Source organism: Rhinoderma darwinii, chromosome 3, assembly GCF_050947455.1.
Source record: "Rhinoderma darwinii isolate aRhiDar2 chromosome 3, aRhiDar2.hap1, whole genome shotgun sequence".
NCBI classification, from domain to species: Eukaryota; Metazoa; Chordata; class Amphibia; order Anura; family Rhinodermatidae; genus Rhinoderma; species Rhinoderma darwinii.
In genome coordinates, this window is record NC_134689.1 from 71,409,128 (window position 1) to 71,423,113 (window position 13,986).

A 13,986-nucleotide genomic window follows, 5' to 3' on the forward strand; every position below is an offset into this window, starting at 1 on the left:
AGGTACCTGCGTCTCCATCATAGCGGTCAGGAAGTGGCAAAGAAAAACAGGAATAAACCCTGCCAGGAGGTGTAGTATGAGAATCAACACTGCCAGGAGGTGTAGTAGGAGGAATGGCAGCTTGGGCCTCCTGCCGACGTGCGAGAATGTTCAAGGCCAGGAAGAGATGGTCCTGTCGAGATTGGAGATCCAGCATATCTACCCACATCTCTTGTGACGTCATCTTGGTCTTGGATCGACCAACGGGGTTCATGGCCTGAACGTACTGTGACGTTGGGTTCGTGGACCCACTGGACCATACCGCCTTGGTGGTATGGCAGTTGTCCAACAGGGCGCAGGTCAAAGTCTATAGTTTGTATAGGGTACCTGTGGCAGCTCGGACAGTAAGCAAGGCAGAACAGGTGTTGTAGGCAGCACAGCACGACTACAGCTCAGCATGGCTCTTGACCAGGATAGCACGGGATACAGGATACAGGTATGGGAAACACTGGGAACTGGAAGACACTAGGAGACCATTTTCATAGGCAAACTTAGGGTACGACAACAACGCTCAGGCATGGGAGGAAGGACCTGGGCCCTTCTTATAGTCCAGGGTGCTCATGGGCTAATTAGACATAAAAGTCTGGTATGCGCGCTGTCCGTTTAAGAGCGGGCATGAGCGTGCGCGCGCACCCTACGGGACCCGGCCGAGGTGAGTGGAAGTGAGCTCTGGCGTCTCTTGAGGAGGAGACTGGGGCCAGCACTCGCAGAACCATGGCTGCGGTCGTCAGGAGGTGAGTGAGCCGAACGGCCCACGGCCATGACACAGGTCCACCATGGCAAGACTGAGCACAGCAACCAGGCACAAGGTAGTTATACTGCATTGTCAAGGTCTCTCCCAGGCAAAGATTTCAAAGCAGACTGGAGTTTCAAGATGTGCTGTTCAAGCTCTTCTGAAGAAGAACCAAGGAATGGGCAACGTTGAGGACCGTAGATGCAGTAGTTGGCCAAGGAAACAGTGCAAAAGATCAAAGACACATGATGCTTACTTCCCTTCAAAATCGGAAGATGTCCAGCAGTGCCATCAGCTCAGAACTGGCAGAAACCAGTGGGACCCAGTTACACCCATCTACTGTTTGGAGAAGTCTGTCCAGAAGTGGTCTTCATGAAAGAATTGTGTCCAAAAAGCCATACCTTTTACGTAGAAACAAGGCGAAGCGACTCAACCATGCATGAAAACATAGGAACGGATGAGTCAAAATGTTAAATATTTGCCTATAAAAGAAGGAAGCTTGTTTGCCGAATGGCTGGAGAGCGGTACAATAATGAGTGTCTGCAGGCAACAGTGATGGTTGAGGTTCCTCGCAAGTTTGGGGTTGCATTTCAGCAAATAGAGTTGTGAATTTGGTCAGGATTAATGGTGTCCTCAAATACAGGCAGATACTTATCCACAATGCAATACTGCAATCCCATCAGGGAGGCTTCTGATTGGCTCCAAATTTATTCTGCAGCAAGACATCCCCAAACATACAGCCAATGTTATTAAGAGCTATTTTTAGTGTAAAGTAGAACAAGGAGCCCTGAAAGCATTAATATGCCCCCCCCCCACCCCCCACAGAGTCCTGTTCTTAACATCATCGAGTCTGTCTGGGATTGCATGAAGAGACAGAAGGATTTGAGGAAGCTTATATCCACAGAAGATCTGTGGTTAGTTCTCCAAGAGGTTTGGAATAACCTCCCTGCCGAATTCCTTCAAAAACTGTGTGCAAGTGTACCTAGAAGAATTTACGGTGTCTTGAAGACGAAGTATGGTCACACCAAATATTGATTTTATTTAGATTTCTGTTTTGTTCATTCGCTTTGGATTTTGATAATTAATAAAAAATAAAACTATTAACACTATTTTTGAAAGCATTCTTACTTTGCAGCATTTTTCCACAACTGCCTAAAACTTTTGTGTCTGTATATTGGTATATAAGAGGAATGTCGATATTATAATTCAAACTGCAATAATGCATTGCAAAAGAAACATGTATTTTAAATAGGAATACATTTAAAATTTACTATGTTGCTTTTCTGTCTGAAAAATAAACTGCTCTGAATCAGGGACACAATGATCATTCAGACATTAGGGCAGTCACTGTGGAGTCATGGTCAGCCCCTTGGTATTTTAGAGCATTACTTAAAATTTCAGTGCATAGATTCTGATGTGAAGCTCGTAATTATATACACTTTCAATTCCCAAGAAAAAAAAAAGAAAAAAACTCTACAGAGGAAACAAATTGTGGAATTTTGCTTAATAAAATTATTGCATTTTATTTTATTTAGGATCTTGGAAACAAGGATCTTAATAGAGACAGAATTTATTTGGTGTGCCAAATTGTCAGAATGGGACGAATGGACCTTAAAGAAACAAATATAAAGAAGTGCACTCTAGGATTAAGGCGGCCCTTTGGAGTTGCAGGTATCAGAAGACCATGAATATACCATAATTAATATTTGTAGAGGGAAAGTTCTTGAGCAGCATACAGAAGCTCCCGTATTATGCCTTAATGGGGCCCTTTGGACAGAGGTTTGTCTTAGGGAGACAGCCCCTTTAACCCCTTAGGGACCACCAATAGGCCTTTTCACAGCGATCACTAAGGGGCCTTAGACTAGGCCGTCACCTTTTCACGGCAGCCCAGTCTAAGCCCTGCACAGGAGTCACGTGCAGGCTGGAGCCGGGGCTCGGCCGACTGATGACAGCCAGACTCCTGCTCCAACGACCGCAATCTAAGTTTACTTCGATCGTGGCCGTTTAACCCGTTAAATGTTGCGGTCAATAGCGACCACGGCATTTAACTTGTTTACAGAGGGAGGGAGCTCCCTGTGTCTTCCATTGGCGGCACGTCGATGGGGTGCCATGGCAGCCGGGGGTCTGATAACATCCCCCAGGTCTGCCCTGGGCATATGCCTATTAGGACGTACTAAGTATACCATAGCATTATAGCAGTGATATAAAGATCACATAGTAAAGTCCCCTAGTGGGACTAAAAAAATAAGTAAGTAATGTGAAATAAAAATGATCAGTAAAAATGACAGTAAAAAAATAAATAAAACAATTTTTTTCCAATAAAAAGTGGTTTTATTTAGTAAAAGTTAATTTAATTACACATATATGGTATCGCCGCGACCATAATGACTCAAACAGTAACGGTAATAGGTCATTTAAACCGCAAGGTGAAGACCGTAAAAAAAAAACGCAAAAAAAAGATGGCAATATTGTTATTTTTTCCCAATGCCCCCCAAAAAAGTCATAATAAAAGTTAATCAATAAGTCCAATGTACCCCAAAACAGTACCAATCAAAACTACATCTAGTCCCGCAAAAAATAAGCCCACAAAATCACTGCATTGATGGAAAAATAAAAAAATTACGGCTCTTGGAAAGCGACGTGGCAAAAACAAATAATTTTAGTTCAAAAGTGTTTTTACTGTGCAAAAGTCGTAAAACATAAAATAAACTACATATGTGGTATTGTCGTAATCGTACCGAGCCATAGGAAAAAGGTAACATGTTATTTACATTGCACAGTGAACAGCGTCAATTTAAAACACATAGAACAATGGCGGAACTTCAGGAGTTTTTTTCTATTGCCCCCAAAAAAAAGTTAATAAAAGTTAATAAACAAAATGATATGCACCCTAATATGGTGCCATTAAAAAGTAAAGCTAATCCCGCAAAAAAAACACGTCCTCATAAAGCTTTGTCGACGGAAAAATAAAAAAGTTATAGCTCTTTGAATGCGACTAGAAAAACGGAAAAAAAAAATTAAAAAAATAGCTCGGTCATTAGGGCCTAAAATAGGGTGGTCACTAAGGGGTTAATGAATTATAGAAATGTGTTTTGTTTATTTTGGTGGAGCATTGTAAGTAGAATCTGTATACCCAAGTACCTATGAGATATTATAGTAGTAAAAGAATTGTATTGAGGCTGTATAATCATTATAGTTTTAGAAGTCAAACCTGATTTATTTGGCACTTTTAGTTTCCACATGCTTGAATTTCTCAGCATTTTAACAGCACATTTCACAGCCATGTTTCGCGAATATTATTAATATGTTCAGACTTGACCTTGGACTGTTTACTTTCACCAGTAATGGACATCACTGACGTGATGAAAGGAAAAGCTGAAAGCGATGAAGAAAAGCAGCATTTTATACCCTTCCATCCGTAAGTATTAAAAGTCCTTCATTTGCATTTCCAGAATCTACAAATTAATTGAAGAATTTCCCGCTTGTTACTAAAGCAATGCAGATAGTATCATAAGGCATTAATAAATGAAAAGCTAAGTGCATAAAAATGTCCCTTCAATTATTCATGAACAGATGTACCAAGTGTCAAACTTTTGATAATACACAGCTTTGCTAGTAAATGGACCATCTTAAGTAAAGTGCTATCTTGATAGACTTATTAAAACTATACAGAATTTAGTTGACTATACAATTAGTGTATATAGAAAAATTATCCCATTTATATTCTGAAGTAGTTACTATTATACAACTGTTTGATTAAATAAATGTTAGGAGGTTTTTTCAATATTATAGTGAAGTTGGCTCGCTTCAATTCTGAAACAGTGGTGGTGGAAATAAAAAGAAGGCATCTTTAAATGTTATTGTTCAGAAAAGCTTACAACCTGAAATAATCCTGCCTCCACTATACAAATGTTTAAAGAAGCACTCCGGTGTATTTTTATTTTTCGACTCTCTGTTTTAATATGTGGTGACATGTAACGTAATGTATTAACTTTCCTGGTGCTGTATTTCAAGGGTAATGACCCTTACATAAGGGCAGGTTCAAGGACCAGTTCCCAGCAGGACGCAGACAAGCCACAATGCTAAAATGCTTAAGTATAGAGATTTGCAAGACGATGGTGATCCTTGACGCAGGTTGCGAGCTTTCGTATTTTGGCCAAAATATCAACTACCTCATGTTTTTCATGTCTATTTTTTTTACAGGATGCAGGCAGGCCTTTCAATGCTGGGGGAGAAAGGGGTGATAGTACTTAGTGTGGTACACCTAGAAGGTGCTGGGCAGCCCACCTAATCTAATAGTATGGCCATGATGAATAGGCTGCAAGCCGGCATGGTGCACTACACGTAACCGTGTGACTGCCACCCTTATGCAAACCTTAGCTTATAATAATACTAAGCAACCACCCTCCTCATGAACAGTAGGTGTGAGAGTGGCTGTTCATCAGTATTTTGCACCTTTTCAACCTCCCTCCATGTAGCATTGTGGCTTGTCTGTATCCTGCTGGTAACTGGTGCTTGAACCTGCCCTTGTATCAGTAAGGATTGCCTTTTTCTGTGATTTTTTTAAAGTAAATATATGCCATTTTCCTGTGATTTGTAATGATCCTTATATTAACATCAACACAATATTTAACCCACAAGGTAACAAAACAAACAAAAAAATGCAAAAAAAACAACTGATTCGGCTCAGAGCAGCTTTCTACGGCTTCTGTGTACTGTGATACATAGACGCTAAAAAAAGCGAAGCAGTGTATTTTATTTAGTAAAAGTACATTAAAAATTTATTTTTATCAGTAAATAAATGCATGTTTTAAGAAAAGAAAAAAAGACCCCAAAGGTGACTTAAAACGTTTTCTCAGCATGTGATCAACATGGGGAATATCACCTTAAATAGTTTTCAGGAGCCAAATTTACACCTGCGACACATGGATAAATTTGCCTTATTGTGATTCTACCTGCTAGCACTTCTGCGGATATAGGCTCTGGGGCCGGGAAATGAAACTTAAAGAGGCTCTGTCACCAGATTTTGCAACCCCTATCTCCTATTGCAGCAGATCAGCGCTGCAATGTAGATAACAATAACGTTTTTTTTTTTAAAAAAACGAGCATTTTTGGCCAAGTTATGACCATTTTTATATTTATGCAAATGAGCCTTTCTTAAGTACAACTGGGCGTGTTTAAAGTTATGTACAACTGGGCGTGTATTGTGTATGTACATCTGGGCGTTTTTAATTCTTTTACTAGCTGGGCGTTGTGAATAGAAGTGTATAATGCTGGCGAATCAGCATCATCCACTTCTCTTCGTTAACACCCAGCTTCTGGCAGTGCACAGACACACAGCGTGTTCTCGAGAGATCACGCTGTGACGTCACTTCCTGCCCCAGGTCCTGCATCGTGACGGACGAGCGAGGACACATCGGCACCAGGCGACAGAGGCTACAGTTGATTCTGCAGCAGCATCGGCGTTTGCAGGTAAGTCGATGTAGCCTCTGTCGCCTGGTGCCGATGTGTCCTCGCTTGTCCGACACGATACAGGACCTGGGGCAGGAAGTGACGTCACAGCGTGATCTCTCGAGAACACGCTGTGTGTCTGTGCACTGCCAGAAGCTGGGTGTTAACGAAGAGAAGTGGATGATGCTGATTCGTCAGCATCATACACTTCTAGTCACAACGCCCAGCTAGTAAAACAAGTAAAAACGCCCAGATGTACATACACAATACACGCCCACTTGTACTTAACTTTAAACACACCCAGTTGTACTTAAGAAAGCCTCATTTGCTTAAATATAAAAATGGTCATAACTTGGCCAAAAATGCTCGTTTTTGAAAAAAACAAAAACGTTACTCTTATCTACATTGCAGCGCCGATCTGCTGCAATAGGAGATAGAGGTTGCAAAATCTGGTGACAGATCCTCTTTAAGAGTCTTGTACATCATAGAAGTAGATGTACGTACGTACGTACGTACGTACGTACGTACGTACGTACGTACGTACGTACGTGCGTGCGTGTGGTGAATCACACACAATGCTGCAATATGGTTTCATACAAAATTTAACTATTTATTGTTCATCATTTCCGTATATGAATAAGAATTGTAAATAATTCCATATTCCATATATTTTAAAGCATACATTAATATTTTAATTTGACTCTTTATAGCTTATTCAGTAAATAAATTATTATTTGTACTGTATGGTATCTGAATTAACCTGGTTGCGCATTTGCTTTTATACCTGGCCATTTGACAGTTATTGGATCTTTTATATGCTTATATAAGGCACTCAGTTTAGTTTATATTTACAACTTTACAAACATTTGTGCTAGTTAAACCTTCTAATAATGCAAACTACATTGTTCAATGAGGGTCTGAGTACTAATTTACTTATATGTTAGAGCGCAACACAGCTATTTTTAATATTTGTAGATAGATACAATACACCAAGTGACTTATTAATATTTATTAGTATCCATGATATATAGACTTATGTAAAAAGTTTTTGGCAACCCGTGTCCATTTTTTTTTTACCACAACAGACAGAATAGTCACAAAATACATCGTATAAATAAAAAAAGTAAAACAATGCTACGTTTTTGACACTGTTAACCCATACTCACTCCCCTCCACATATCCCCCCTTCCTGCCCTAGGGAGAAGGAAGGAAGAAAGGAAGGAGGAATGAAAAAAATAAAAATAAAACCCTTGCCAAGTTACACATCTTTTGATTTACTAGGTGTGGAACATACTTAAATATGACATATTTTTTTGTTAATGCATCATTACTGTGTTGGAATCCTGTCATGTTTTGAGTTTTATAATCATTGTTATAATATCCAACCTCATTAAGCTTCAGTTCCTTCACTGACTAAAGGATCAATAGGGGTAAAATATAGTTCCATAATTTCTCCCATCCCATCCCCATACCTCCCAACCGTCCTGGATCCGGCGGGACAGTCCCGGTTTCTCGCCACTGTCCCGCCGTCCCGGGTGGTCTGCAAAATGTCCCGCTGGGCGCAGTCAGGTGACTGGACTGGTCCACTCCCGGGCCGGCATAGACACCAGTGAGAACGCCGCTGAAAGACTCCTGCCTTCTTCTGACGGTGATTGACGTCAAAGCAGAGCGGAGGGTGGCAGCAATAGGGCCGGCTACCTCTACTCCTCTCCTCTCTGGCGGCAATGTGGCACAAAGTATAAGGGGGTTGTGTTGCGCTACCAACAGGGGAGCTGTGTCTGGAGCTATCTACAGGGGGGCTGTGTGTGGCACTATCTACAGGGGGGCTGTGTGTGGCGCTATCTACAGGGGGGCTGTGTGGCGCTATCTACAGGGGGCTGTGTATGGCGCTTTCTACAGGGGGGCTGTGTATGGAGCAATCTATAGGGGGGCTGTGTCTGGCACTATGTACAGGGGGGCTGTATCTGGCACTATGTACAGGGGGCTGTGTGTGTCTCTATCTACATGGCGGCTGTGTGTGGCACTATGTACAGGGGGCTGTGTGTGGCGCTATCTACAGGGGGCTGTGTGTGTGGCGCTATGTACATTGGGGCTGTATTTGGTGCTATGTACAGGGGGGCTGTGTATGGCGCTATCTACAGGGGGCTGTGTGTGGCGCTATCTACAGGGGGGTTGTGTGTGGCCCTATCTACAGGGGGCTGTGTGTGGCGCTTTCTACAGGGGGGCTGTGTGTGGAGCAATCTACAGGGGGGCTGTGTCTGGCGCTATGTACAGGGGGGCTGTATCTGGCGCTATGTACAGGGGGCTGTGTATGACGCTATCTACAGGAGGGGCTGTGTGTGGCGCTATGTATAGGGAGGCTGTATTTGGCGCTATGTAAAGGGAGGCTGTGTGTGGCGCTATCTACAGGGGGGCTGTATCTGGAGCTATGTACAGGGGGGCTGTGTGTGGCGCTATCTACAGGAGGGCTGTATCTGGCGCTATGTACAGGGGAGCTGTGTCTGGAGCTATCTACAGGGGGCTGTGTCTGGCGCTATGTACAGGGGGGCTGTGTGTGGAGCAATCTACAGGAGGGCTGTGTGTGGAGCTATCTACAGGGGGGCTGTATCTGCCGCTATCTACAGGGGGGCTGTGTCTGGCGCTATGTACAGGGGGCTGTGTGTGAAGCAATGTACAGGGGGCTGTGTGTGGCGCTATCTATAGGGGGGCTGTATCTGGCACTATCTACAGGGGGGCTGTGTGTGGAGCAATCTACAGGAGGGCTGTGTGTGGAGCTATCTACAGGGGGGCTGTATCTGCCGCTATCTACAGGGGGGCTGTGTCTGGCGCTATGTACAGGGGGCTGTGTGTGAAGCAATGTACAGGGGGCTGTGTGTGGCGCTATCTATAGGGGGGCTGTATCTGGCACTATCTATAGGGGGGCTGTGTGTGGTGCTATCTACAGGGGGCTGTGTGTGGCGCTATCTACAGGGAGGCTGTGTGTGGCGCTATCTACAGGTGGGCTGTGTGTGGCACTATGTATAGGGGGACTGTGTCTGGAGCTATCAACATGGTGCTGTATCTGGAGCTATCTACAGGGGGGCTCACACAGCCCCCCTTTATTAGTGCCACACGTCCTCCCCTTAGTAGTGCCACACAGCCCCTTGTATATAGTGCCACACAGTCCCCACTGTATAGTGCCACACAGCCCCCCCTAGTATATAGTGCCACCCTGCTCCCCCCTTGTTTGTAGTGCCACCCTGCTTCCCCCCTTGTATATAGTGCCACCCTGCTCCCCCCTTGTATATAGATATAGTGCAACCAGCTTCCTCCCTTGTATATAGTGCCACCCTGCTCGCCTCTGTATATAGTGCCACCCTGCTCCCCCCCCTCGTATATAGTGCCACCATGCTCCCCCCTTGAATATATTGCTACCCTGCTCCCCCATCTTGTATATGGTGCCACACAGCAAAACGAAAAAATATTGTACTTACCTTGCCCCGTTCTTGCGACGGACGGAGCGCTGCAAGGCTCAGTTTGGGACACAAGCGCAGACCAGCATGATGCAGTGACGTGATCACGCCGGCCTGCGCAGGGAGTCTTCCCAGCACATTATAGGCTGCAGGTCGATTCTAGCTTTTTTGCTGCCTGAGGTGAAAATTTAAATGGCACCCCCCCAAATTTTGATTGACATCCCCCTGACATCCCACATCTTGCGGATGCGCCGTTGCCTTGTACTCCCCTGGCATGCGCGGTGCAGCAATGAAGCCGGGCAGAGTACACCTTGCTGCATGGTGCATGCCCAAGTAGTCCAAAACAATGGCGCATCCAAGAAAGTTGTATCAGCCAGGGGGATGTCAATCAAACATGGAAGGGTGGATTTGGAGGCAGGTTTATGTGACTTCAGGATAGCGGCACCGCCCCATGACCCTTTAATGAGTAATTAGCATATAGTGTGTTCCGTTTTAAAAATTTATTTTATAGATTTTGCTGCATCTGAAAAAAAACATACATTTGGAAATATTGTCAGGTCATGTATTCCCGCATGGTGGCAGTTCAAGGGGTTAAAACTACCAGAAAGGTTCCCATTAAATATACAATGAATTGAAAACAATTCCATCTGCCCTGCAATTTTGTTATTAAAAATATATCCTATATAATTACAGCTCCAGAACCAAGCTCATACATATATATGGCACGAGAGCCAAGCTCAATACATATATACAGCTCCAGAACCAACCTCAGTACATAAATACAGCACTTGAACCAAGCTCTGACATATATACAGTACCAGAACCAAGCGGAGTACATAAATACAGCACTTGAACCAAGCTCTGACATATATACAGTACCAGAACCAAGCGGAGTACATAAATACAGCACCAGAACAAAGTTCAGTACATATATACAGCACCAGAACAAAGCTCAGTACACATATACAGCCCCAGAACAAATCTCAGTACATATATACAGCCCCAGAACAAAGGTCAGTACATATATACAGCACCAGAACAAATAACGGCGACTTTCATTACTTGAAGTTTAGGCTATGGCACATAGCGAACTTTAGCCGTGCGACCTATGTCGCGGCCGAAGTCACCAGCCTTAGGGTGATTTTACATGCGGCGGACGCGCTGCAGATTTTACTTGCGGATTTGCAGCAGATTACAGCAGAAGGCAAGTAGATGAGATTTTACAAATCTCATCCACATGCTGCAGATATTTTATACTGTAGATTTTCAAATTTTTCTCTGCTACAACCCTGAAGTAAGTTGCTTTCCATAAAAGAGTCATTTTGTGGGTGTTAAAGGTGTTTTCAAGTCCCCAAAAATTGATGGCCTACTGTCAGGATAGGTCATCAATATCTGATCGGTCAGCTCCCGGCAGCCCCACCGATCAGCTGTTATGCAGGGGCCACAACACTCGTAGGAGCGCTACTACCCCTTCATTTCTGTCACTGTTCACTGTGTATCATGGACACACTTGTAGTGGCGGTTCACAGTATTACAGTCTGTTCACTTCACTGGGAGAAGGATGTAATACTATGGACTGCTGGTACAAGTGTGTTGGCGATTCACAGTGTGAGCAGTAAAGGGAATAAAGGGGAAGCAGCGCTCGTACGAGCGAAGCATCCTCTTCAAAACAGCAGATCAGCGGGGGTTGGGGGCGGTAGTTGGACCCCAACCGATCAGGTATTGATGGCCTATCCTGAGCATATGGCATCAATTTTTTGACACTTCACAACATCTGTAATGGTCGTATTGTTTCAGCAAACCAGCTTTGGAAAATTGTATTAATTGTAAGCTCTGCCTTGCACCCAGCATGTAAGAAATGCTCACATATTTGGTATTGCTGTAGTTGGCAGAAGTTGCCAAATATGTATTCAGGTGTGTTTATCCAGTGGAATGCACCAGATGTAAAAACAAAAACATCACCTAAAATCACATATTCACATTTCTTTCCCATTTTTCCTTATCTTTTTTTTTTTTACACAATACGGAAGCCCAATATATTCAGAGAAAAACGCAACCAAACACATGTAATTTGGAAGAGAAATAGAACAACAATTTGCTTTTAAATTGGCACATGGCTAAAACTTGATAATGGGCCTGGTTAGGAAGGGGGGTAAAGTTTCTGGTCACGAAGTGGTCAAGATCCAATTTGAATGGATAAGGCCTCATGCACATGACCGTAAAAAAAACTCCATAATAGCGGACTGCAATACGGTCCGCAATTACGGCCCTGCCCGATTCTATTGGCCGCGGACACCTTTCCGTATCGATATGGAAGGGTGTCCGTGCAGTAGAACCGTGCCGGGAATTATGGAGCGTGTCCATACTTTTTGATTTTTACGGGCCACGCTCCCATACTTTGTATGGGAGCACGGCACGAAAATGCAGCCCGCGGCAGTCAGCGCAGGACGTGCTCGCAATCGCAGGCCGTGATTACGGTCACGGCCGTGTGCATGAGGCCAAATGTGGTATATCTTTCTACTCCAACACAGACATATCATGAAATCCATAATTACAATGTAATGGGTGCCGCAATATCGTGTGCATGAGACAAAGCAGGTTGTACTGTTACAGAATGTGTGTACTGCAATATGTAGCCTTATTTTCCCTGTAAGGCATGGTGTAAGTTGATATACAGCCAGTTAATTGATGTTTTAATGTCACAATAAAGTAACAGTTGTCAAATGACATCTTAACTTTGTTCCTTCAGGGTTGTAGCAGAGAACGATTTTTTGCACAGTCTTCTTAACAAAGTCACAGCATTAAAAGGAGACAGCGGTGGACAAGGTGAATGAATGTCAGCCTGTTTTAAAATGAAATATAATGCAATTGAATCACTGCAAATTCTCAGATTCTTTATAAATGTAATACCACAACACATACATTACACTTTTTATTCTATACATAATTCTCCTCTATATAAAATAGTACTCCAAAGCAATGTCCTTCGTGACTCAATAGTATTGTGTCAAGTCTGATGCCATTGTAGGATATTATCTAGTTACTAATGATATACAGTAAAGGCAGAGTGCCAACATCATAGTGACCGAGATGTATAGTGTCAAGCCCCAGGAGAGATTTTATGTTTCAATCGTTTTTATTAAGGTAATACATGAAACACATATTGACATTACATTTAAAACATTCAAAAAAAGAACAGCAAGATCTGCAAAGTCAACATATCACCACAATATGAAACAAAACGAAGTACAACAACACAACAAGGGAGTAAGCGTGCAAATAAAACTACCACCCCAAATCCATCACAACTCTGATCGACAGAATCGAAGGCTACTCTGACGTATTGGCCAGAGCCCACCGCAAGGCGCGATGGTTTTTGCTGCACAGAACGCAGGTTGTTCTAACAGAGTTCAGTGTTGGATAAGGGGAGCAATGCAGGCTATACCTGAACAGGTAACCAGACAGACAGAGGGTAAACAGAAAGTCCAAAACAGAGCCAGTGGAAATCAGGTACTTCAGAGGTCAAAACCAGCTGGTAGCAGATAATCAAAGTCGGTAAACAAGGGGTTAACGAGAGACAAGCCGAGGTCAGTTTCCAAGAAGTCCAAAAGCCTAGGGCACGGAGTAAGTGAGAGCCCCACCCTACACCTGATAGGAAGAAGACAGAGAAGTGGGATAGGCTCAGGAAGTAAACAGAACCGCCCAGAAGCTAGATCAGTAGTCATGGCGATCTTAAAGACACAGATGCTTCCTAACACCATGTACAGGGAACTTTACAAAAGATTTAGGGAAAAGAAAGAAAGAGGGTTGGGGGAATAAGAGGAAAATAAAGAAGAATTGTCTCTGATCCCTCCGCCATTATGATCACAAGTAGTTTCAGCGTCCACCACACAATCAATGTAGAGCAGAGATTATTCTCATGTCCGCAGAATTAGTAATCCTAGGTGACCAAATCTACTCAAACAGTTTAAACCGATCCTAAAAAATACTTGATAGTTTTTCATTGACCTGATCCATAACAATTTCAGTTTCACACGATCTAGGATCTTTGAAGGAGTCTTCTATGCCCCTGTTATCGTGATCCCAGCTTCCAGAAATATAAATGAAAGTTTTGAGTATACTTGGGGATATCGGGACGCAGTTTATTCAGTAATGCTACCCAGGGGGATTTACTTAAGGAGACGCGAGTCACTGATTGCATGAAATAATAGAAGCGTATCTAAAAAACGGTTCACTCTGGGACAAGTCCTGTAATGGCAGGAAGGAGGTGAAGGGAACAAGTGAGCCCTAATCTACCCACCGCCCTGTCCC

General features: G+C 43.4%; 1 protein-coding gene across 1 annotated transcript in view; it reads left to right on the top strand.

Moving 5' to 3' along the window:
* Positions 1–13,986, top strand: part of DOCK2 (dedicator of cytokinesis 2) — a 963,684-nt gene that overhangs the window by 159,421 nt on the left and 790,277 nt on the right. Inside the window, exons 10-12 of the mRNA XM_075859372.1 lie at positions 2,308–2,443; positions 4,115–4,190; positions 12,425–12,501. Of these exons, the coding sequence (XP_075715487.1) occupies positions 2,308–2,443; positions 4,115–4,190; positions 12,425–12,501 (289 nt within the window). The remainder of the gene's footprint in view (positions 1–2,307; positions 2,444–4,114; positions 4,191–12,424; positions 12,502–13,986) is intronic.